At 52.9% G+C, this 22,987-nt stretch overlaps 4 protein-coding genes across 4 annotated transcripts; 2 read left to right on the top strand and 2 right to left on the bottom strand.

Annotated features, from left to right (window-relative positions):
• Positions 1-764: 764 nt before the first annotated feature.
• On the bottom strand, positions 765-3,523 carry LOC34621508 (probable protein phosphatase 2C 66). The gene is made up of 6 exons (XM_022734717.2): positions 2,184-3,523; positions 1,902-2,076; positions 1,655-1,805; positions 1,369-1,413; positions 933-982; positions 765-788 (listed from the first exon to the last, which is right to left on the bottom strand). The coding sequence occupies exons 1-6, from the start codon at positions 3,521-3,523 to the stop codon at positions 765-767; spliced, it is 1,785 nt and encodes a 594-aa protein (XP_022586359.2).
• Positions 3,524-4,310: 787 nt separating this feature from the next.
• On the top strand, positions 4,311-8,746 carry LOC34621507 (NAD(P) transhydrogenase, mitochondrial). The gene is made up of 21 exons (XM_026338479.1): positions 4,311-4,471; positions 4,521-4,712; positions 4,765-4,957; positions 5,013-5,127; positions 5,193-5,346; positions 5,403-5,525; positions 5,581-5,664; positions 5,721-5,931; positions 5,991-6,054; positions 6,106-6,437; positions 6,494-6,693; positions 6,745-6,945; positions 7,007-7,105; positions 7,162-7,420; positions 7,475-7,931; positions 7,990-8,178; positions 8,237-8,306; positions 8,362-8,416; positions 8,477-8,510; positions 8,565-8,642; positions 8,700-8,746. Exons 1-21 carry the CDS (start codon positions 4,311-4,313, stop codon positions 8,744-8,746), a joined length of 3,318 nt encoding a protein of 1,105 aa, XP_026194264.1.
• Positions 8,747-9,620: 874 nt separating this feature from the next.
• Positions 9,621-14,210, bottom strand: LOC34621506. The gene is made up of 12 exons (XM_026338481.1): positions 13,466-14,210; positions 12,395-13,338; positions 12,012-12,120; positions 11,572-11,847; positions 11,277-11,455; positions 11,073-11,142; positions 10,815-10,877; positions 10,645-10,676; positions 10,382-10,506; positions 10,080-10,267; positions 9,862-9,983; positions 9,621-9,800 (listed from the first exon to the last, which is right to left on the bottom strand). The coding sequence occupies exons 1-12, from the start codon at positions 14,208-14,210 to the stop codon at positions 9,621-9,623; spliced, it is 3,033 nt and encodes a 1,010-aa protein (XP_026194266.1).
• Positions 14,211-14,937: 727 nt separating this feature from the next.
• On the top strand, positions 14,938-22,639 carry LOC34621505. The gene is given in 16 exon segments (XM_026338480.1): positions 14,938-15,510; positions 15,913-16,533; positions 16,746-17,271; positions 17,454-17,540; positions 17,731-17,866; positions 18,113-18,233; positions 18,456-18,566; positions 18,885-19,010; positions 19,340-19,453; positions 19,810-20,046; positions 20,318-20,392; positions 20,586-20,798; positions 21,099-21,401; positions 21,747-21,886; positions 21,985-22,107; positions 22,555-22,639. Coding segments are annotated over 16 exon segments (3,591 nt in total).
• The last annotated feature ends 348 nt before the right edge of the window (positions 22,640-22,987 follow it).

Genomic DNA, 22,987 nt, shown 5'->3' with positions numbered 1-22,987 from the left:
TAGGGCGGTCAAGCCGTTGCCATACTATTGCTACGATTTGTTTGTGAACGATTCCTCGGATGCATAATATTGCTGGCTTTGTGACGCTCCGTCTAAGGTCTCCGTAGGGATGCACTTCACTCCAGGGTCAATACAAACATGACAGAAAGCTTTCGAGTGTTCATCAAAGAGTTCTATGCCTTTCCTGCAAGTAGCCTTAGGTTTCTCAGCGTATAGAGAAAGGGAGAGTTACGGTGCGCGTAGCTGCATGCATGCTGTACACCTTCCCAGTTAGTTGTAAACACATCCAGCGCACACGCACAGAACATTTATTATTACACAGAGCTAACAGCACATTGCGATGCATAAGTTCTACCAACACCGAAAAATTTTATGTCTACACCTATTAGAAGTTACACATATTTTAAGTTACATCTATAACTAGAAGCGTCGCTTAGCCCGCTGCTGACTTAGGTACTCCATATGCAGATGAGAAAAATTGCCAAATGAAATGTGAATGCCAAAATTATTTCATTGGCTGGCTCTTTGAATGATCTGTTCATGAATACATGAAGTTTGGACGACTGGATCAGCTTACATTTGCATTTCAGGATTTGCTGCAACATACTGGCGTAATGTTGAACAGTTAGAACACTTGCTCTTTTCCGTATGAGACTTTATACACATTTACGCTGCATATCACTTGGGCATTGGTGCTACAGTAGTCTAACAGTACACACCCTTCCACGAAAACGCTGCGACTACAGTACCTCTGTAGACTGTATTCAACCTCCTAAAGCCTCAACAGCCTTTCAAAAATTGATTCATGAAAAAGCCAAAAACTAGATATGCGCTGGTCTCGTGACCGTTTAGAAGTCTCGGATACTGCTTTTCTTGATGGCCAGAGATGAGAACAGAGTCCTGTGTAGCGCAGTGTCGAAGCACCCGACAACCCTAGAAAAGTCGCTGGTGAACACGGGGTAGTATGAACCTTGAACAAGCTCTAGAAAGTTTCTGAATCAGAAAATGCCATCATATCCGCTTCACGCACCGATCTGTTGGACACACACTACATATTTGTAGGCCAGAAAACAGACATGTACGTTACAGCTTGCATGACCGATCTTCAACAGTTTGAGCCTCCAGCATAGAGGTAGAAAGCCTTTAGTCCGATTCATCAGGATGCAAGCCGGACAATGCATTCTTTGAGGGTGGGATTGAGCTTTAAAGAGAGCACTGCGATTTAGGGCCGAAACTCCAAATAGGCATTTGGTCCTCTGGTAGTACGTAGTGTCCTCACCAGCACTACAGTATGCTTAACGGCGCACACGCATGAAGACCATGAACATCACTTAGAAGCATGACACAGGAATCCCAAAAACCTTTAACGGCTGGAAACCCATGTTTCAAGTAGACGATTTGAAGCGGTCAAGCCTGATTTGTCTTCAGTTTAAGTGCAATAGCTTATACGTGTTCCTGCCTGGTACCTGCTGCTTGATCCGCTCCGCGCAGGCCACTAAGTACTGCTTCATATATACCCAACTAGTACGAATGCTTTTAGCATACGCCGTTCCTTATGACATCTGCTTTGGAGGAGCACAGTTCCCTACATGCCTGCTGCTTGCAAAAGGTGGAACCTTCCACTAGCGCCTCAACAACACGAGAGGATCCAAGCTTTCATAATCTTCTCGCTTCACCAAAGACCGGGGACTACTCGAAGGAAACATGTGTATGATTTGGGCTGTAATGTCATCCACAGAATTACCGTTGCGGTCCACCCACCGATTCCAAGCATCCAAACTTAACTTTGCTACAGCCTTGTCCGCCTGAACAGCCCCACGCAAGCACAGTCCCACCCACTCTTATTGTAAGCATTAGAAACATGAAATCGCTCTATTTTTGAGCATTGGATTATGACGAACCTGGTCAGCTGGGTAACGCGAAACAATATCGACAGCTTCCTGATCACTGATGAATTCCCAGACTCCGTCAGAACAGATTATCAGGTATTCATCAACACCTTCAACAATGGCTCTTTCCATGATATCCGGAACAGAAATGATGCCTACTGCGTGACCCAGCGTATCGCCCAGTGACCTGTAATAATATGCAAACGGTGCACGGGACAAGATCTCGCAAAAGAGCAGCAACAAAGCATAAGGATAATGCATGCAAACATTATCTTTCTTGCATGGTTGGCTTACCGTGACATTGCGAGCCCCGGAAAATTGCTTCCCTTCACGAATACGCGGTATGGGACGTGTCCTACTGGTCTTCTGACTTCTCCTCCAGACAGTTCAATACGGTGTTTCTCCAGGGGGTCGTTTGGCCTGTGCTCCTTTGTTATCCTTTCAGCAACCAGGCGGCCTGCGTTGTTGCGGGTAGCCAAAATAATCTTGGAGTCACCAACATGTGCTACGAAGAGCTTGTTTTCCTGCTTGCGGTGGAGTACTACTGACGCTGTCGACCCGCTGGAAACGAGGTCAAAGTCTTGCCTTTTCGATGCTACTTTTAGCATTTGGTTGACGCGCAGAAACGACTTCTTCAAAGCATCCGGTACCCCCATGTTGGCAATGATATAGTCATGAATGATATTAGGAAGATGCCACTGAATGAAGTTTGACACAAAATGACCACCAGGCCCATGACCGTCAAAGACGCCATACATGCCCCACTCATTACAGCAATAGACGAAGAAGTCATCTTGATTGGCTTGACTCTTTTTAAGACCCTTTCTACAAGTGGTCCCTATTCCCCACTGTGCAAAGCATGACGACGACATACCATCGTTCAATAGTAACCTGCATTTTTCTTCAAAAGGGTGCTCCAGCCTTGTTGTGAGCTTTCCTGCAGCAGCTCCTTGTCGATGTAGCGCTGTGGCCAATGGGCTGGATATACAGCCATTAGGTGGCTGTGAACCTGCTACAAGATCAGATGTAAAATCTCCGCTGGTTTGTTTTCCGCCCTCACGATTCTCGCCGGCAAGTTCAGTCTTACATTGGCATGAACTTAACACTTTTGATGGGGTATATGGCAGGCAGCTTTTTTCATCTGTATCCCAAAATGGGATTGCAGACGAAGCTAATGGGGTGCAATCGCTGTCCAGATATTTTACTTCGTCCAACAAAGCCGGACGTTCAACACATCTTTGAAGCTGTGTATGGCGTAGCTCATCGGTTCGAGTGTATTCTTTGACATTGCGAGCTGGCTTCGTGATTTTCGCTTCCCCAGTGCAATACAGATCAGAATGATATAACTCCTGGTTATGCGTGTTCTCATGTGCTGCCTCCTTACTCGCATGCGATATGGATACTAAGCCTTTGCGAGCTGCCTGACTTAAACACAGATGATGACGTTGCTGCGTGCTACTCTGATGTCGATCATCGCTGCACACAATCATTTGACTTGAGGACGTTTTGTTTGACGCTTCGGTTTGGAGTTTTTGAGGTGAAGTAGGAGGACCTCTAAGCCTAGAAGCTAGAGCGGAAAGAGAAAACCGGCGATGCGGTAAAAGCACTTGAGTCCTCTGAGGATGCTGTGGCATCTTCTACCGTGGCACACAATACTCGAAGTAACAGGATATCAATGTAAAGATTTTCACTAGAGTTTTCCAAGCCAAGGGAGTTTTGCATATGCCGAACGCCTCGGGCAAAGCACATGCTCCTTTGACCGACGTCAGGGGAAAAGGGTCATGGGGTCTCAGAAAAAACACAGTACATTAGACAGAGTGAACAAAAAATAGCATTTACGAAACCTTAATCACATAAAATTAACCCTATTTGCTTGTATTAAACAGAAAAGCTTTGGACAGCTGTCTCGAGAGCCGCACAGAGTGGGGCACGTCGAGTCTCAAGAAGGCAGAATTAGAGGAACGTCCGCCACGCAGAATCGGCATTTCTCTTGTAGGAAGGCATGAATAAAGAGGGATATTAATGCAATGCAATCACCAAGAGTGTCGCTTGAGCTATGTGCTCGTACATTTAACAGTATCATCCTGATGAATGTGGAGCACGGGCAATAATGAGCCATGTGTAGCATTGGGGATACTAGGAGCAAGCAGCACATCTTGAATACAAATTTCAATTTTACGTCATTAGAATAAAAGGTATGTTTTAGTGCAGCCATTTACATGAATAATCACCCCTAGTGCAGAAGACACCGGTGCTGTCACTACGCCGAACCATCCGCGCGGACCACTTGATTTGGTGGGGACATGGCAGTCATGGAATCAGAACAATCCAACACCAGCATAGGTCCGCAAGAGTAGCGGCACCTGAGGGGGAAACCTGGCTGTAATTTTATTGCCACCGTCACTTTTAACACCTTCAAATATGTGGCATCCCTGCGGATTGTCCTATGTTTTCATAGCCACCCTTCTGGGAGCAGCTCTATGGAGCTCGACTGCAACTGCTGAGTTCGACTTCCCTTCTGCGAATCTGAGGTCGATTCGGCATCATCTTGCCCGCATGGGCGAGTTCTTTCCTGTGAACCGGTATGAGTGACACATTTTCGCTTCTCTAGCAAATTTGAACGCTCTGTAGGCCTGGCGAAGCTGAAGAAGGCTTCGGCGGTTCTCCCTCGGATGGCTCAGAAGGCGGATCAATTTCAAAGTTTTCACTGTCCAACATGCCTTCTCTTCTGGGTGCCGTATACCTCTTTTCAGCCGTTTGCTTCATTTTGTGCCTTAGAGGTTTGAGCACTCCTGAGACGGCCATGCGCGGAAACATACTTGGGTAAGAAATTATATCTCCATACGCGTTTGTTGCCTAGTATATTCCTTAACAGTCTTGTAGGCATGGTGGCTGCAGTTGTTGTTACTTTCACGGAGGCAGGTTTTGGCCATCACTACCTGGTGTTCTTCCTGACGGCGCTACCTGCTATTGGATTGGGCCTGTACATCGCCAAGTGTGTGAATATGACTGATATGCCTCAACTGGTGGCTTTGTTCCACAGCTTTGTGGGTCTTGCTGCAGTCATGGTGAGGGAACTTGGATATTTGATAATATATATATTGCGCATTAGACCTGTAACAGGTTGGGTTTGCAAGTTTCCACTCTCCTCCGGGCTCCGGACGCCCTTCATCACTCCTTCGCCTTCTAGAAATCTACATTGGTGTTTTCGTTGCCGGTGTTACTTTCACAGGATCCAGTAAGAGTTTTTTTCCGTGTTTAGCTCAAACTAGCTTAAATGTATGTTGTTCGCTGCTTCGCCAGTCGTTGCTGCTGCCAAGCTGCATGGTTCAATGGAGAGCCGCCCGCTGAAGGTTCCTGGACGGCATGCACTGAATTCCGCCACTGTAGTTGCCGTTGCCGTTCTTGGAGCACTTTTCTGCGTGTCCCCTGGCCACCTCACCCGGATGCTGTACCTGTAGGATACTGATTCAAATTCTGCTGACCCTCCTGCAAAGTAACTGGCTCTTTCAGCTACGTGAACGCTGGGCTAAGCATGTGGCTTGGCTTTCACCTGGTTGCGGCTATTGGTGGTGCCGATATGCCAGTCGTCATAAGTTTGCTTAACTCATACTCCGGCGTGGCGTTAGCTGCCAGGTATGCTTGAATGGGATGTACTTCAGGCAGGCAGCAGCTGCTCATGCATTTGTAGCGGATTCATGTTGGACAACAACCTTTTGCTTATCGCGGGTGCTCTCATCGCTTCCTCTGGCGCTATTCTGTCGTACATCATGTGGTGAGTAGGCGTCTGCTAGAGTGGGTAACTAAAGATTCTCAGTGGCATCAAAACAGCAAGGGAATGAACCGAAGCCTATGGAACGTCATTCTTGGGGGATTTGAGGAAACTGAGGAAGTAGACGCCGCTAGGCCCCAGGGTGCAGTCCAGCAGGCTACGCCTGAGCAAGTTGCTGATGAGCTCCTGGCAGCCCGCAAGGTTCTGATCGTGCCAGGATACGGTATGGCTGTCGCACGGTGCCAGAGCGAGCTTGCCGATATTGCAAAGGTAGGATTCGCTGCATGCCATGTTTGCACAGCGTGGTAAAACGATGAACTCACGTACAGAACCTAATGACGTGCGGCATCTCCGTTGATTTTGGCATCCATCCAGTCGCTGGTCGCATGCCAGGTACTGAAGGGCTCTGATTTCTGTTACAATTGCTCCTTCATTTCGCTTTAGGCCACATGAATGTTTTGTTGGCTGAGGCCGACGTGCCCTATAAGATTGTTAAAGAGATGTCTGAAATCAATCCTGAAATTAGTTCCTATGACGTTGTTCTCGTTGTTGGTGCCAACGACACCGTCAATCCAGCTGCGCTTGAACAAGGATCAAAGATATCGGGAATGCCGGTGATTGAGGCATGGAAGGCGAAACGCGTTTTTGTTCTCAAACGCTCAATGGCGGCGGGCTACGCTAGCATTGAGAACCCTCTCTTCCACTTGGAGAATACTCGAATGGTCTTTGGGAATGCAAAAAATACAACTTCCTCCGTGTTCGCCTGCATCAATGCTGTATGTCCGCACTGCTTTGCTGATTAGTGCTGCTCATATGCTGAATCTCGCGTCAGAAATCTGAGCAACTCCCACCCTCTGCATCCCGCGACGACCTTGAAGCAGGGCTTCTCGAGTTCGAGAGAGATGAACATGTTGATCCCTCCTCATTTCCATACCCCAGACTCTCTATTGGCGTTATGAAAGATGCCAATGGCTCAAGTATGGTTCCCATTGCGCCAAAGTTTGTCTCCAAGCTGAGGCGGATGGCATTCCGGTAAGGCAGTACCTTCAATAATGCTTAGAGAGAGAGGCAACTTGTTCTCAGGGTACTGATTGAATCTGGAGCTGGCACTGATGCTGGCTTTCCCGATGAAGCTTATCAACAAGTTGGTGCGGAGATTGCAAGCAGCGCTGAAGATGTTATTCGGGGCGCTGAAGTTTTAATTCGTGTTTCGCCCCCCTCTCCTGAGATTGTTTCTCGGCTGCCTCGAGATAAGGTTCTTATCAGCAACCTGTTCCCCAGCCTGTAAGGAGCATGACTCGGCAGTTTCCAAGACTTTACGTTTAGAAACTGCTGCCGTCTGCAGGAACACTGAAATACTGAAAATGCTGGCCCATCAAGGAGTCACTGCTCTTGCTGTGGATGAAGTGCCTCGTGTAACAAGAGCACAAAAGCTGGATGTGAAGTTAGTTATCACCAAAAATTCAGAAAAAGTTTACTATTCATGGCTTCCTTCTGTAGATCTGCGATGCAAGGCTTACAAGGATACCGCGCTGTTATAGAGGCATTCAATGCTTTGCCGAAGTTGAGCAAGGCATCCATTAGCGCTGCAGGGCGAGTTGAGGCTGCCAAAGTTTTTGTCATCGGTGCTGGCGTTGCTGGGCTACAAGCCATCTCAACTGCTCATGGATTGGGCGCACAAGTTTTCGCTCATGATGTGCGTTCCGCAACTCGGGAGGAAGTCGAGTCATGCGGAGGAAAGTTCATTGGATTAAGAATGGTAGGTTGCTAGGGTTGCATGGATTAGACATGCTCTTGCAATGGTGGATACCAGGGAGAGGAAGGAGAAGTGCATGGTGGCTATGCACGCGAAATGGGAGAGGCATTTCAGAGAGCTCAACGCGACATGGTCGCAAACACGATCAAACACTGCGACGTCGTTATCTGCACCGCTGCCATCCATGGCAAGCCATCTCCGAAACTGATTTCACGAGAAATGCTGCGCACGATGAAGCCCGGTTCCGTGGTTGTGGATCTTGCAACTGAATTCGGTGATACTAGTGCCGGCTGGGGAGGGAACGTTGAAGTATCACCAAAGGATGACCAGATCGTGGTCGATGGAATCACTGTCATTGGACGCCGACGTATTGAGACTCGCATGCCCATTCAGGCATCGGAGTTATTCTCCATGAATATCTGTAATCTTCTTGAGGACCTTGGTGGTGGCAGCAACTTCCGTATCAACATGGATGACGAAGTCATTAAAGGATTGGTCGCAGTCTACCAAGGGCGTAAGCAGTACCGCTCGCTTCAGCGTGCGCATCTATAGCCCTCAGTACCTGGTGTTAGGCAGTGTGTGGCAGCCTCCTCAACCCGCACCGGTTTCAAGGGCCCCCATAGGGGCAGATTTACCACCTCCATCCACTGTTAGCACAGCCTCACACAAGTCTAGCGGTGCACTAGGGCATGCACTCGCTTCGGATGCTTTCTTCGCCATGTGCCTGGTTGTCGCTGCCGCTTTTGTTGGACTGCTCGGCAGTAAGAAGTGTTTTTACTCTCTCCACTTGGTACCATGCAGGCATTTCGGTCTGCACAGTCGTCTTAGACCCGCTGGAGCTGAAGCATCTGACACTGCTCGCCTTGTCCCTCATTGTGGGCTACTATTGGTAGGCGAGCTTACCGAGTAAACTCATCAAGAAAGCGGAAGCAAATGTATGGCAGCGTCTGGGCTGTCACTCCTGCGTTTCATACGCCATTGATGTCTGTAACGAATGCGGTATGCAGAGCTTATACTCCTCTTCTTCAATACAATTCAAATCCTACTTATTTTTGACAGCTTTCCGGAGTTATCGTCATCGGCTGTATGCTTGGTAAGGCAAATTGATCACGCACTGTCAATGAGGCCATAAAGTATGCGACTTCAGAGTACGGAACTGCCAGGATCTCTGGTTTGACGTCCCTAGCTCTCATGGGAACATTCCTTGCTTCCGTTAACATTGCTGGTAAGCCTTAGCCTCACGCCTTGCCTAATTGCCCTGGTACCCATCCGCTCTCCTCAGGTGGATTCTTTGTCACACACCGCATGCTGAAGATGTTTCAGATATGAGGGGAAAATGTACATGGAAACCACAACCACTCAATATTTCATTCCCATTGTTTTTGCTATACTTGTAACGGTACTTCATACAAATATGGTTGAATTTACTTTTAGAAACTCCGAGCTGCTTGTAGAGCCTGCCCCCACCAGATTACACGAACCCTCAGCGCTTGGGCCCCACACTCATTCATATACAGCTACCAACCTCGTGAATTGGAGTAGCCTTAAAGCACTTCTGAAATTGCTGCCAGGAGGGGTTCGGCAAGACAATCCGCAATGTATTGTCAGATACTCTTCAAGTGTCAAAAACTGCTACTTGCCCGGCTGACGTTCGAGTAAAACGCACTCTACCGTCTGCTGCTGTGAATGGCATATTGCTAGTCGCTGTCCTGGGCCCTCCCGCCTACTGTTTAGCTTTCTAGCGGTAATAATGTATTCATTGGCTGCGAGGTGTAAGGAACCAAGGGAATTAGTTTTAGTTCAGTGAGGTGAAAGGTATATCGATACACCGTGGCACACTCGGGTGCAAAAGATTCTCACTACCCACCTGAGCGTTGAGGAGTCACCAGAGGTACGCATAATGCATGGACTACCGTGATATCAAAACGAGAATGTGTGCTTGCGGACGCCAATTGGTTTCCTGTATAACACGAGCTGTCTGCCGAAACAAGTAGCTTCGATGGTGACCCAAGCATCGTGCACAAAAAAACAACACAGGGTCTAAAAAAGAGTCTTCACTGTGGGCGAGACTGACACTTTTCTCTCCGTGTCAGCAGACCGTTCTTCCAGCAATGTAAAAAAGTGTGAAAACCATTTGGTTAAAGTGTCGACGAGATCGGGTTCATCAGAGCGAAACTGTTGGAAATGGTCAACAATCTTCCGGCTAAGCGTCGAGAGGAGTGCTTTGTCCGCTGAGCGTACCATTCGATGTGTGACTGAGACTACAGCTCTCTTCAACTCCCTGCACAGGGCATATCCAACCACTAGTAGACAAGGCTAGCACAGCGTTGAGCCTCACATCTGGCATGAGGACGCGTGACAACAGCCATAGAATCCTGTATATCTAATGGCAATAGTTTTGCTTTTTCATTTTCTCACAGATATTTGGTGTTTCCCCTGCAAGCGCCTTGGGACGTAAATTCAGCGTCAGCAACTTGGGCGGAGGTGGCCAGACGGCAAAGTATTTGTGGCATAAACTCGTCCATGTCAATTCCGAGAGCAAGGAGCTGTTCGAGAGTTAGCAATCCTGAGGTCAGGCCGCACAGTACAAGTGAAGATCCACATGCAGGAGAGACAAAAAATGCTAGCTTCCCGTCCATAGGTAGTTGCGGGAATAACTCACCCTCTATCACGACGCTAACTGAGAGGCTTTCCAGCGCTTCTAGGCAGACATCCATCCAGTCATATAGCCTTAGATTGATCAAATGGCCGGCAAATGTTACAAGGGGCCGCGTCCGCCTCAAAAACACGGACCGAACGTTGTCTCCGTTATGTAAAATTGCATGGCACATGTCAATCAGAAAATCCTGGCTGCGCCACAACACCCATATTTTGCAGTCGACTGGCTACTTGAAAGATGCAAACAACCTATAAGCTTGTGAATTGCGGACTAAAACAGCTGGCCTCTATGATCGATAAACATACCAGTTCAAAAAAGCGTGATCACACTCGCCAACAGACGTTCGACAAACAACCGTTGTAAATGCCTCCAGATAGACATCGAAGCAGATGTCAAGCTCGGTGAAGATCGGAAAACCATCCATCAGCACCTGCAGAGCAGGTGTAATGGGCACGCTGAAGCAATGTATCGTCGACCACACTCGAAGCGCATGCCTCGTTCGTTGGGATTACTTTTGCCGTCAAGTAATAAGCTTTGAAGCACAAAGGCAGCAGCAGCGCCTGCATACCTGAAGGATCGGCAGCCGAAAGTTAGTCAGTCCTGCTGCAGACATCAGCAGAACACACGGAGGAGCAGGTGCCCGCAACGGCTCTATTTACGGAAGCGTAGCCTGATAAACGCCGTGGATTAGTATGCTGCAGTGCAAAGTAGAACAGAATAGTATCCTTTACAACTTACCACCGGACCGGCAGTTGCTTATGAACGCATTCAGACATTGCCAGCCCAAGAAGCGAACTTCCGCTGAAGCACACAAAAAGGCACGAAAAGCAAACCCGGTGGATTCGCGGGCCCGCGTGCAAGCAGTGCCGCCGTGCTCATGTTTTCCGTAGAAAAGCATGCCACAAAGATGTTGCATATTCCAGACTCATGATGCGAAGGGCAACGCGCGTAGCGATTCGAGAGGAGGCACAGTAAAGCTGGCTGGCATCTATCTACCCTGTGGAATGTCTAAAATCCGGAGAAGCGGTGGAACGATAAGGCCGAACATGCGTTCATCGTCCTCCAGCTGCGAAGCGCACAGGCACAGGCACAGCGCGCAAGCAAGCAAGGCCCGAGTCAGCACCCTTTCTAGGCAAAGCAGAGGGAAGCACAGTCTCAATCAGGATGCAACTATTACTGGCTTACAGAAACGGTTCTGACGAGAGCGATCAACATTCGGGCCACCTGAATAGCCATGCGAAAGGCGCCTTCATCACTTAGATACGCCAGGAAACCTTTTTCAGCCGGAGGGTAACTAGCATGCGGCCTGTCTCCCGGAAGCTGGGGAAGACGCTCAACGAGCTGCTCATCAGGGAGCCCTTGAGGCAGCTGCAATCGTCCTGTGTCCAGACAAAGGGCGCGCCGCGCAAGCATTTAGGCGCCTGAAGACGCAGGGATCGACGTGCAGCTGCAGCAGGACGGTCTGGCCATGCGGTGCAAGAGAAGGGAGCCTCACCAGTTAGAGGGCAACGATGATCCGCTCTTACGCCACCACGTTCCTCGAGCTGAATTTGAGCGACTGCCGAGGCTGCGCCAGCGGAGAGCAGACAACGCGAATCCGCAAGAGCCGAGTTCACCTGATACGCCTTGGGGAGATGCTTGGCAGTAAGCGCGCGAGAGCACAAGCCTGTTACCGCGTGGACATAGAGAACCGGTGTCACTTCCAAGAGAGGCACTGTTGATGGCCAGTCTGTTGCCAAGTTGAAGAATTCGCTCATCTGCTTCAGCAGGGCTGTAAGGTGCAGAGAAGCACACACACAGGCGTCCCGGAGGTGCAAACAGTGCAAGGCGCTGCCTGGCAGGCGATTATACACCAGCGCGTCTCAGCGCAAGCCGGCCGAAACCTCTGATTCGTGTGCGCAGCGCATCAAGAGCTTGTCTGTCTGCCTGTCTGACCTTGCGCTTGATTGACAACAGACATATCCGCAGCCGCAGCAGCAGCCCCGAAAGTCTCGCGGCACCTTGGAGAACCCTCGATGCGTAGTGCAAAGGACAAAAGGAGACCCTGTTCGCCATAAGAAAAAGCACCAGAAGCGGCACAGAAACATACATACAGACATACATACATAGACATACATACATACACAGACATACATACACACACATACATACATACACACATAGACACTCACATACACATACACCTGAAACGAGAAGAAGGCGCATATCGACTGATGCGCGTGTAGCCCAAGCTCAGGAATGCTTTTATTAGGCTATTTTTTCCCGCTTCCGCACAGCCGAAAAGCCATGGCATCCGAAGTTGCAACCATGTGGCTTGCCTTTATGCTGGCAAGCAGATGAAGAGCTGCCTTTCTCGGGGCGTCTTCGGGGGCCCCCGCACCCGATTTCGCAGCAGCGGTCCAGGTGTATGCGGCTGTAAGAATTTTGTTTGAGCGCGAAGAATCGGCGATTTTCGTGAGGCTCTCTGAGGCAGGAGAAGCAACTTCCCTCCCTGGTGACCAGCGGATTTGGGGGGGCAGCAATGCTGCAACGAGCAGCTCTTCCGTCGCCTTGCTGCAGCCGTTGCATGCATCGTAGCGGGTGTGACTCGCTGCCAAAGCCCCAACTTTTTCGGCTCCCGGAAAGAGCACTTCTGCCAAGTCGCGAAGCGCAGCGCACAGGGCTTTTGCCTGGTGCGAGCAGATGCGTCTCTGAGCGTTCGCCTGCAATTCAGTGGCTGCCTTGGGAATCTCCCCACCCTCGCCTTCGACTTCTGGTGTTGTGCCGCGTAGACTGGGGGAAGCTGGTGCTTGTTCAGAAGCCCCTTTCTCGACGGTTGGGGTGTGCTCTGCGCAGACGGCGAGGAGCCGCGCAGACGCGCGAAGGACTCTTGGAAAACGCAGGAGAAGCGACAGCAGACGCACGCGCTGAAGGTGCTGCATGCGTCTGCGCAGAGGGCCTAAGGGGGGGGGCAAGGAGAGCGATTCGCCAAGAACGCAGCAGAACCGTGTGGACGGAGGCTTGCTTGCACCGAGGCTGGCGAAAGCATCTTCCAACGGGGGGCCTTTCGGAAGGACGGTGGAAGCCTCCCAAGAGGGCGCCTCCCCAGAGAGGCATCGCACTTCCGAGTTGTCTCTTCCGTGGTGTGCCTCCTGCAAAGGGGGCGACTCTCTGCGATCGCCGAAGTCCAAAGCTGCATCGAGCCATTCAAGAACTGCAGGCAACATGCGCGCGGCTGCTGGGGGCGAAACGCGAAGGATCATCTCCAGAGCAGCAAGGGCCTCTGCGGAGGGTAACGCAGCACGCGAATGACGCAGACACTGAGCGCAACCCCCCAGTTCTACCAAGCCTAAGAATGCCACAGAAGAGAGCGAAAACTGCTTTCCAGCCAAACTTCAAGCCCCCCTTACCTCGCATCACGGTGTCTACGTCTACGTCTGCGCGGGAGGATCCGTCGATCGCCGCCTCCGTGCTGCTCGCTGTCTTCACGCCACCACCACGGAAATGCGGCGGCGAGCTGCATGCAAGCGCATGCAGAGCTGGTGAAGACCCCTGCTCGCTACTTGCCTCTGCGCGTGCCGCAAGCAGCGCTGGTTCCGCCGCTAGGAGCAGCACGAGGCTCCAAAGCAGCGCTGCCTCCGTAAGGGCCTCACGGTATCTCAGCTGCTCCTCTTCCTCAGGAAGCTCTCGCGCGTTGGCTGTGTCGGCTGTATCAGCTTCTTCTCCCTCTGTGGCGTCGGCGTCACACGCGAGGAGGGCCCTCTCGAAGTGCGCGCGCACTTGCACAACAAAGTGGCCTGTCAGCAGCGGCTTCGATCGTGCCTGTGCCTCCTTGACGGTATCCGCGAGATCCCCGCCGACGCTATGAGCAGCGCTGCTCGTCTGGCTTGCCGCTGATCCCCGAAAAGCCCCTTCAGGAGGAGCAACATCTTCACTTTTGCTGCTTGGGTGCTCGATGGGGACCTCGCAGCCGCCCTCTTCGCCGTCAGCATCGGTTCTGCCGGCGAGTTTCACCCGAAGGAGCCGAGACAGAGCCACGGAGAGGGATACTGCATACAGCGGGCTAGGGCTGCCCAAACGCCGCACTGCGGCAGCAGCAGCTGCTGCTCGCGGGGGCTGTACAGACACCGGCGTGGCCATACCCGCGGGGTCCATAGGCGTTCCGTTGAACTCAGCGGGCCGTCATTCCCCCGCAGTGGAGCGGCGAAATTCGTGCAGACACCGTCAGATGGCGTGGCTTTCGTGGGGGGTTGCAGGGTGGAGAGCGGCGTCGTCCACGAGGTCGTCGTCTGGTTGGGGGGATGGAAAGATTCTCTGACCTGCATATGATGGCTTGAAGATGAGGCGCGGGAGTGTGTTGTTCGGCGTGGTCAGCGTCGTGCATGCGGCTCAATTCGGCAAGAAAGGGCGGGGGGGCGGAGGGGGGACCAGCAGGGGGCTTCCAGGGGGCCCTGGTATGAAGTGCTGGCGTTGTAACAGTGCAACGCTTGGCCTTCGCGCCAGCCTTCGTCAGGATTTGTGTTTCTTCGAGGCTGCGAGGGGGGAAGAGACTCGTATTGTGTGCCCCTGAACCAGCAGGCGCATCGGCCTTCGACTGCCTCGAGGTTGTGACAAACGGTCTTTTGTGCGAGAGCCAGCCAGGGGCCCCCCTCGATCGGTGCTTCCACTGTTTTTTCGAGCAAATCGAGTTTCAGCGTGGGCTTCCTGAAGGCGGAACGGGTGTATGTCTCGCTAGGAGGACGTCTTCACCGCACTTGCATCGGCAGGCTCCCTGAACGCCCCGAAGAGGGAGGAAGCCTCGCGTTCTGCAGCGCGAAGAGGGCACCCCGCACGATTGCTACTCATGGTCTGTCTGGAATTTGGGGGGCAGCTGGGAATCGCCATGGGGTCCTCTTACAGAGTCAGCCTCGAGAGATCCGAGGCTCGCGTGGAGGAGGCCAGTGCGGAGGAGGAGGCACAAAGGGCTGAGCGGCTTGGAGCCGCTTGGCTCCAACGCTATCGGCGGATCGAAGGATCCAGTTTGCTGCCCTCCGTTGAGCCGCTGAATGAGCTGCTCCTAAGCCTCGACTTCTTCGCGGACTTGCGGGAGGAGGATAGCAGAGCCCTCTTGGCAGAGCCTAAGGATGAAGAGGCCCATACAAAAGTCGAGAGCTCAGTTGCAGAGGCTGAAGCAGGCGCATCTAATGGCGTCCTTCAAGAAGAGGATCCAGAAGAGGAAGCGCTGCTGGAAGAAAGACAATCCCAAATCTCCCACGAGGCACAACCGGCTGGAGAGGGCGTTGCCGAGTCGTACCGCGAAATTCAAAAAAGCCACCATTTGCGGGCGATTCCCACAGTCATAAAAAACGAACGTCAATATGTGGGGTTCTTCTTGCCTCTTTTCCTCCAAGAGGCCAAGCAAGCGATTGCAAGGGCCATCAAACTCGACCTCGGGCCCCCTGAGGAGTTTGTACAGGTACGCGCCTCTTCCTGCCCCTGTGCTGATTGGGGGAGGAAGATAGGCTAAAAGCGAGAGAGGGCACTGTACTTTTCATCCTATGTATATATGTGTATATATGTGTAGATATATATGTATTTACATATATGTATTGATATATATATGTATATTATGTATTCATATGTATATATATGTATTGATATATATGTGTATTTATACGTGTACGTATATATATATATATGCATTGATATATATATGTATACGGGTGTGTATACACATGTACCTGGGTGTGCATATACGTGTATTTGTGTATATAAGTGTATATGTTACCCTAAATACAAATATGGGGGTGCTGTATATGTGTGAGGATATTGGGGCGTGTGTCGAGTGTGTGTCACCTGCATGCGTTATATGGTGCAGCTGAGCGGCGAGCCAAGCGGGCCGTTTCTCTCCTTGTTGTTGAGCCGTTCTGGAGGTGCGGCTGCGACTCCTGCCGCGGGGTGTAAGTACTGTCACGGGGACTTGGTGCTTCTCTACATTCCGGCGTCTACTACTACTATGACTACTCAAGAGACGGTTCATGATGACGGCTCTGCCAGCGCCTGTCCGCGTGCAGCTGCCACCGAGGGGCCGATTGCAAGGGAGCGGCAAAAAGAGCATTCGGTGGGGGCTGCTGGCGGAAGCGAAGGGGAAGAGGCTGAGAGGGATGCCGCACTGGCAAGCGCTCGGCCCCTAAGAGTGCGAGACACAGACTGTCACGTCCTGGGTGTAGTCGCCCAGGGGCAGCACGAGACGGTAACTGTGAAGGTCTTGACGCCCTCGCTTGGTCACATGCAGCAGTCTTCTCCGATGCATGCGGATTGCATGGGGAACGCGCACCTCTGCTCAGTCTACAGCCCTGTCACCGGCAGGCCGGAAGGCTATTTGCTGCCTAGGGATAAGCGGAGGATGATCCGTCTAGCCAAAGCCCTCAACGCGCAAAGCACCAGCTGGACCGTCCACCGCCTCATGTCTCTCACGACGTTGCATAGGGAGTTTCAGGTGAGGCCGCATGCGAGCATAGAGAGGGAGAAGGAAGGGGGGCTATCCACTGTAGCGGCCCTTCCTTCCTTCCCTGCCTGCCTGCCTCGGTAGCACCTGCTGCTGCGCTGTTTGTACAGAGGCGTGCGTCGAGCCGCGAAGGCGGTAGAGCTTACGCTGCCGCGCGCGCGCTTGTGGCTTGCTGCCGTGGGGTTGCCTGCACTGCTTCTCAGGGCCTCATGGCGCTCCCCGATATCCCGTTGAAGGCGAGTCTTTTCCGTGTGCCAGCGGAGGGCGGGGCCCCCCCTCGGAAGTGCCTCGGAAACAAACTGAAGACACCCTTGCATAACCCCCTGCTAGAGGGTGTCGAAGACGCCAAGGAAGCCTCAGAGTCTGCTCAAGTCGACGCCGATGCGAGGCTTGCAGATCCCCAGGTAGGCGCTGCCATGCCCGAGGCTCCTGCGGAGCCTCCGGCATCTCTCGACACCCAAAGGCCTTCTTCGGGGGCTTCAGGGGAGGCGCCATACCCCGAGAGGCGGCTCGTCATTCCAGAATCCTTGCGGACGCGTCTCGAGAGCCTCTACAACGCCAGTCAGCTAGCCGCCCTCGAGGACTCGCTCAAGGTTGAAGGCGTCACGCTCATTCAGGGGCCTCCTGGCACTGGCAAGACCTCCACCATCGTTGGGGTGGTTTCTGTTATCCTCCACGCGCAGCTTCAGGGGCAGCAGATCTCGGAGCTCGCGCCGCAGGAAGGGGTGAGTTCATTCGTCGTGGCCAGACGCATGCGCCACACGCCTTTGTGGCAGAATTGAGGGCCCCCATGTCCTTTAGTGGGAGGCATCATCCAGACAGGTCTGGCGCACTCACAGTGCGCCTCCCTGCCTGTAGTGCCTTGTGGAGGACGTTTCTTTGCGCTGCCCTGCCGCAGAAAGAGCACGCAGAGGAATCAAAAACGGAGGAAAGCGAGAGGCTGCGAGCCGCGGCGTCGAGGTCATCTACTCGCACAAAGAGTTGCCCTTGGCTCCAACGTAGGTCGTGAATAGGCTTCTAGAGGCGTCCCTTGAAACGAGGCCCCCTCTCCGCCTTCACCCCCCCGCATTCCGAAGACGTGCTTTTCCGTCTGCAGCCTCGGTGGGGTAGGGATGGTTGTGCTTGCGGACACTGCCGCCGCCTTACCATGCAGACTGCGCGCGTCTTTGTTGTTGCGCTGTTGTGCAGCGGGCTATTTGGCGTGGATGGATGCAGACGAAGTCGCCCTGGAAGACCTGGATTGCCAATTGATGCTGCAGCCTGCTGCAGTGCCGACGGAACCCCCTATATGTCTTGCGCGAAAGCGCCACGAGCTGCAGCCGGTGTACGTACACTGCATTTGCAGCAACGATCTGCCCCTTCGCTTGAGGATTTCTGCGTGTTGCACGCTTTTTGCTGTCTATTCTGTCACCTCTTTTTTTTGCGGCACGCCACCGGCGACGGTCATGCGGCGGCGTCTAGAAGCTTCGCAGACGGCCGATGCAATTTTAAGCGCTGCTGCTGTGCCTTCAGAGACGTTTTCTCACGGGGGCTACTGTGTCACGCTATTTTGTGTTTGCCTTTGGTGCAGCCGCATCCTGGTGTGCGCGCCGTCAAACGCTGCTATCGACGAAATCGTGAAGCGGCTCACCGCAGATCCAGAGGCAGGCGGCGGCATCTTTGATGGCAACGGCGAGCGCTTCTCACCTGCTGTCCGTCAGCCTCTGTAGCTAGCAGCCTCTAGTCGCAAAGCACGCACAAATGGATTCCTCTCTTCTCTTGTTTCAACCGGCGGGCGGGGAAGGCGGGGCCGGAGGGGGGGCAGGGGGTTGAGGGCGCTTTGGCCTTTAGGGAGTAGATTGCAGCAAAGCTTTTGGTGGGATTGGTTTTGTAGGTGTTTGCCGTACGCTGTGCGAAAATATGCCTGCTTGCAGGTGGTCCGTGTTGGTCCTAACGTCCATCCGGATCTACTGCAGCACAGTCTACAGTACAAGGCGCTGCAGCGTCTGAAGGCGAGAGGCGTCACGAATTTTGCTGCTCTAGCCGTAAGCTGCGAATTTGTGAGGGATGATGAGCTGCTTGGGGAGCGCCGTCGTTCGTGCAAGGACGCTCGCTTACTGAAAGCGGCGTCGCACACGGCCCATTTGCTGATGCACGGTGTGCTACTCCGTCGATTGGGTTTGGCGGGGTAGCGCATTTGTTTTGCAGAAAAGGAGCAAAGACTTTCAGAGCTCATGCCACGTTTTCGCACCTGCCAAAAGGGGAGCTATGCGGTTTTTGCTGTGGGCTGCGCCTATTTGTGAGGCGTATGACAAGGTACATCCTTTCCCCGGCCTTCCACTTGTGCTTGGTTTTCCATGCAGGCGGCAAAGGCTGACGTGTTGCGGGAAAGCGTTATTGTGTGCGCCACAATATCCGTCTGCGGCTCAACAGATTTGACTTCCCTCGCGGAGTGCTTCGACACGGTCGTCGTCGATGAGGCCTCTCAGGTTAGGAGAGTACTCCCTGTTACTCTCAGTTTTAAGACAGGCTTTCTGCATGTGCATAGAGGAAAGGTCGAGGGAGGGTGCAAGGCGAATAGCGAATGCTCTACGCCCTTGCGCCTCCAGGAAGGGCTTGCAGGAATTTTGTATGGAGCCTCCTGAGCGGCGGGAGTCACTCTTCGATGCATTTGAGAAACATCCCGAGGGTAGCTTGCCTGCGCCGCCTCTATTTGATGGTTTTGCGCGTGCGCTTCCGGGTGCTTGCTACGAAAGTGCATGTGCATGTGCATGCATGCATGCATGTTTGGCTGTATCCACGTGTGGTGCCTGCTCAGGCAGTGGAGCTGGCCACCCTCATTCCCCTCCGTCTTGGCTGCCGGCGGCTAATTCTGGTTGGCGATCCAAAACAACTGCCGGCAACGATTTTCTCGCGTGTGGCAATTCAGCTGGTGAGGCATCTCTTTAGTGGAGGCGCTTTAGGCGATGGATGGTGTTTCCATCCCCTGATGATGCGTCATTTCCTGTATGTCGTGTTGTAGCGTCCTTGGGAAGCGCTGCCTCGCCGCTTCTTCCGGCCAAGGGGCTGCAGTGCGTGGCTCTTGGAATCGCTGATTTAGTGGGAGCACTGACAGTAGCACACGGCACACGCCATAAACGGGAGAATCATCGAAGGGAAAAGGGGGCATCCCTTTCAGCGGACGCTTTCTCTCTCGCTCTGTATTGTGTATGTTTTTCTGTGCGTGCGCGTCTGTGTAGTTGCGTGCCTACTTGGTCTTTTTATGGTCCTGTGCGCGGGTTGCTGCAGCGTTATGATCGGTCCCTGTTCCAGCGGCTGGAAGGTGCCGGTCAGTCTACGAATATGCTCAGTCAGCAGTACCGAATGCATCCGACCATCTCGCGTTTTGCCTCGATCGCCTTTTATGAGGGTCTATTGCGGGACGCTGCACACCTGCCCAGCGGCCTGTGGACGCCGTTCCCGTCATGGCACCGCCTGCCTATCCTGCAGCCCCTCGTCTTTTTCAATATTGACAGCGAGCACATGGTGAGCCGCTTAACGCTGCAGGAGAATGGGCAACTCTTCGAGAGGACGCTCGGCCTCGCGCGGCTGTGGAACCGCAAGGCGCTTTGTGGCAGTGGCACTCCCCAGCGCTGTGCAGCTGATGATCTGGCAGTGTCTGCCGCGAGCTGGGAGGACTTCGTTTCTTCTTTCTCGACAAGCGAGTACCGCTGGCTTGCCGAAAGCTCTCATTTAGCTTGTAGGGGCTGGTGCCAGCAGGGACCTTAGGGGTAGACCTTGCTTGTGTGCTGTTCAGGAGGAGCATACGTCCCTCGTCAACTACGTCGAAGCAGACTTCGTGCGGCAGCTTGTGGACTTCCTCCGTCGCCTGGTGCGCAGGGCTCGCCGTAGAGCGCATGCTTTGAGAGAGTTTTTCCTCACTCTTTCAAAACGCTCTCCTGACATATGCACCATCCTGACCCTTCAGATTGGGCTGCTCAACGAGAACGGCCCCTTGTCTCTTCCCGTCGCAAAGCCGGTTACCCCTGACAGGGCATCTTTGAGCGGCTTGAGGCCGCTCAAAGCTCTGTTAAAGACTATCTGCCATTTGTGCTTCTGCTGCGGTGCGCTTTCTCCAGTTCTTGGCTTGCGGTCACTCCAAGTGGGAGCACCGCTTAGCGGTGATCAGCCCGTATGCTCAACAGGTGATTCTCCTTCGGCGGACGATAAAGGCCCTCCTGGGGATATCTGACGGCAAGTCCTGTCCAGTGGACGTCAACACTGTGGACGGCTTTCAGGTACGTCACCGGAACTTTGGCAGACCGCAAGTCTCTTTATTCGTGTCTCTAAGAAGTGCTTGAGCGCGCGAGCGATGGGCGCGGCGTACGTGTCATAGTTGTAGGTACCTCCGTGTGGTGTGGGGGAGTTTGTCAACCGTTTCTGGTTTTCTGACTGCTTGTTGCGCGCCGTAGGTGTCCACCTTATTGTGGGCTGTGAGTGTGTTTCATGTTGATGCGCCCTTCACTGAGCGAGTCCCTCTATAAGTGCGCCTGTAAATGCACATATGTGCGTGTGTGTGTGTGTAATGTGGATCTAAGGGGCAAGAGAAGGACTTCATAATCTTTTCCGCGGTGCGCGGCATCCGGAGCGACACGAAGGAGGCGAAGAAAGGCACTGTGGGCTTCCTAGGGGATATGAGGCGGCTCAACGTGGCGGTGACCAGGGGCCGAGTAAATCTGTGGCTTGTGGGGAATGGCTGTTTCTTGCGGAGAGACAAAACCTGGGCCCGGCTGTACGCATATGCCAAAGACCGTCAAGCCCTTATTTCTCTAAGCCGCCGCAACGCGCAACATTCGGCGATCCTCACCAAATGGGTTGTTAAGTATTGCAAGACGCGCCACGTAAGCGCTGCTTTTCGAGGCGCTTCGTCGCTTCGCGGAGGGGTCTGTGGCTGTCTGATCGATTCTTTCGCACCTTCAAGAAGAGCAAGGCTCCGAACACAACCTTTGCAGCTGCAAAGCCTTCGCACAATGTGCGAGCCTTGATGAGATTGATCGAATGCCCTTCTAGCCCAAGGCCTGGCCTGGCCCTTTGGGTATCGATGGTGCATTATATGTGCTCCAGCAGGTTGATAATGGGTATTCCTTTCTGTAGCTGAGAGAGAGGCCACGGTGTACGAAGGCGCCTCTTGTGGCAGCGCGTTTTGCATTGTGTTGCGCTGCTGTTGTGCTTCTTTTCTGTCCCAGCACGAGCGAAAACTGCTCGAGGAGCATGCTCCCCGCTTCCTTGCAGATCTGACCGAAAGTCTAAAGGCGATGAGGGAGCGCAAACAGAAGCGGGGCGCGAAAGAGGACGAGGACCAGGGTGACGAGCTGCAGACTGAAGGGCAAGTGAACGTCTGGTGTCCTTTTCTGGTAGTTCCTTGCTAGAGGCAACAAACAGCCCATAGGCGTCATCCTGTCTAGATCGCGTTTGTGGCTGCAGGCCTGTCAGCTGGGAGGTGCCGTTGGAGGACTCGGGTGTTGACGAGGGCACTAAAGTTGGGGAGATGAGGACTTTTCACGATGTCGTTGATGATGGATGCCTTGATGAAGTTGCAGTTCATTTGTGAGGAAAATTCTTAGCAAAATTTCTTTCGGGTCATTTAGAAGTAGCGCTGGTGTTCGAGTTGCAAAGTGTGGGTGTGCTGCTGCCCTAAGATTCGCGGCGATCTGATCTGCCCTGTGGGATCTGTGGCTTACAACTTGAGAGCTTGTTTCCGTGGTTGGGAAGGGGGCACGCAAGGTGCAAAGCAGGGACATAAGGAGAGGCAGCATCCTTCCCAGCTGTCTTACTGCGCCTTGTTCCGAGTTGCAAAAGGCGACTGTTGGTTGGGACAAGGCTCTCAAGATCTGCGTGTGGCAGCTCTTGACTCAACCCGGGGCTGGCAGAGTGTCTTCAGCGCAACTCTAGGGGGGTGTCTCTGCTGGGCAGCTTCTTATGCTGCTTCAGGCTGAAACTTTCAACCGTGGCGCAGTAACTCCATTGTGGATTGTTTGGGTTTGTGGGTGGCAGGCGAGACGAGGCCCTTAAGAACGCTGCAGAAACTGAGAATCCGCAGGCACCAGAGAAGGCAGACGCTGTGACCCCCTCAACATGAAGCATTCAGCGCTGCGATTCGTGCGCCTTCGTGGATCTGTAGTGGGAGCGTGAAGCAGGGGCACGTGGACCGTCCAGAGAAGACCTCTTTTGCCGAAGCAAGCGCAGTGTTGCTGGTAAGCGCACAGGAACACTGCCTCAAGAGTGTGTAGCAATGCAGACGCGATGGTGGCGTCTGCAAGACGGGTCGGAAATGTCAGGGGGAGGGGGGGAAGCACTTCGTGCATGGACTATCCAGAAAACTGGACAAAAGCGGAAAAACTGTGCTTAGCCAAGGCAGCGAAGTTGGATGCTGTCCTACCCATTTTTGTACCCACCATCGGTGTCTCTGCCTACAAAGGGCAGTTGC

Source organism: Cyclospora cayetanensis, unplaced genomic scaffold (assembly GCF_002999335.1).
Source record: "Cyclospora cayetanensis isolate NF1_C8 unplaced genomic scaffold, CcayRef3 CcayRef3_contig_265, whole genome shotgun sequence".
In the NCBI taxonomy this organism is placed as follows: domain Eukaryota; phylum Apicomplexa; class Conoidasida; order Eucoccidiorida; family Eimeriidae; genus Cyclospora; species Cyclospora cayetanensis.
This window is presented reverse-complemented; position numbering and strand designations above follow the sequence as displayed.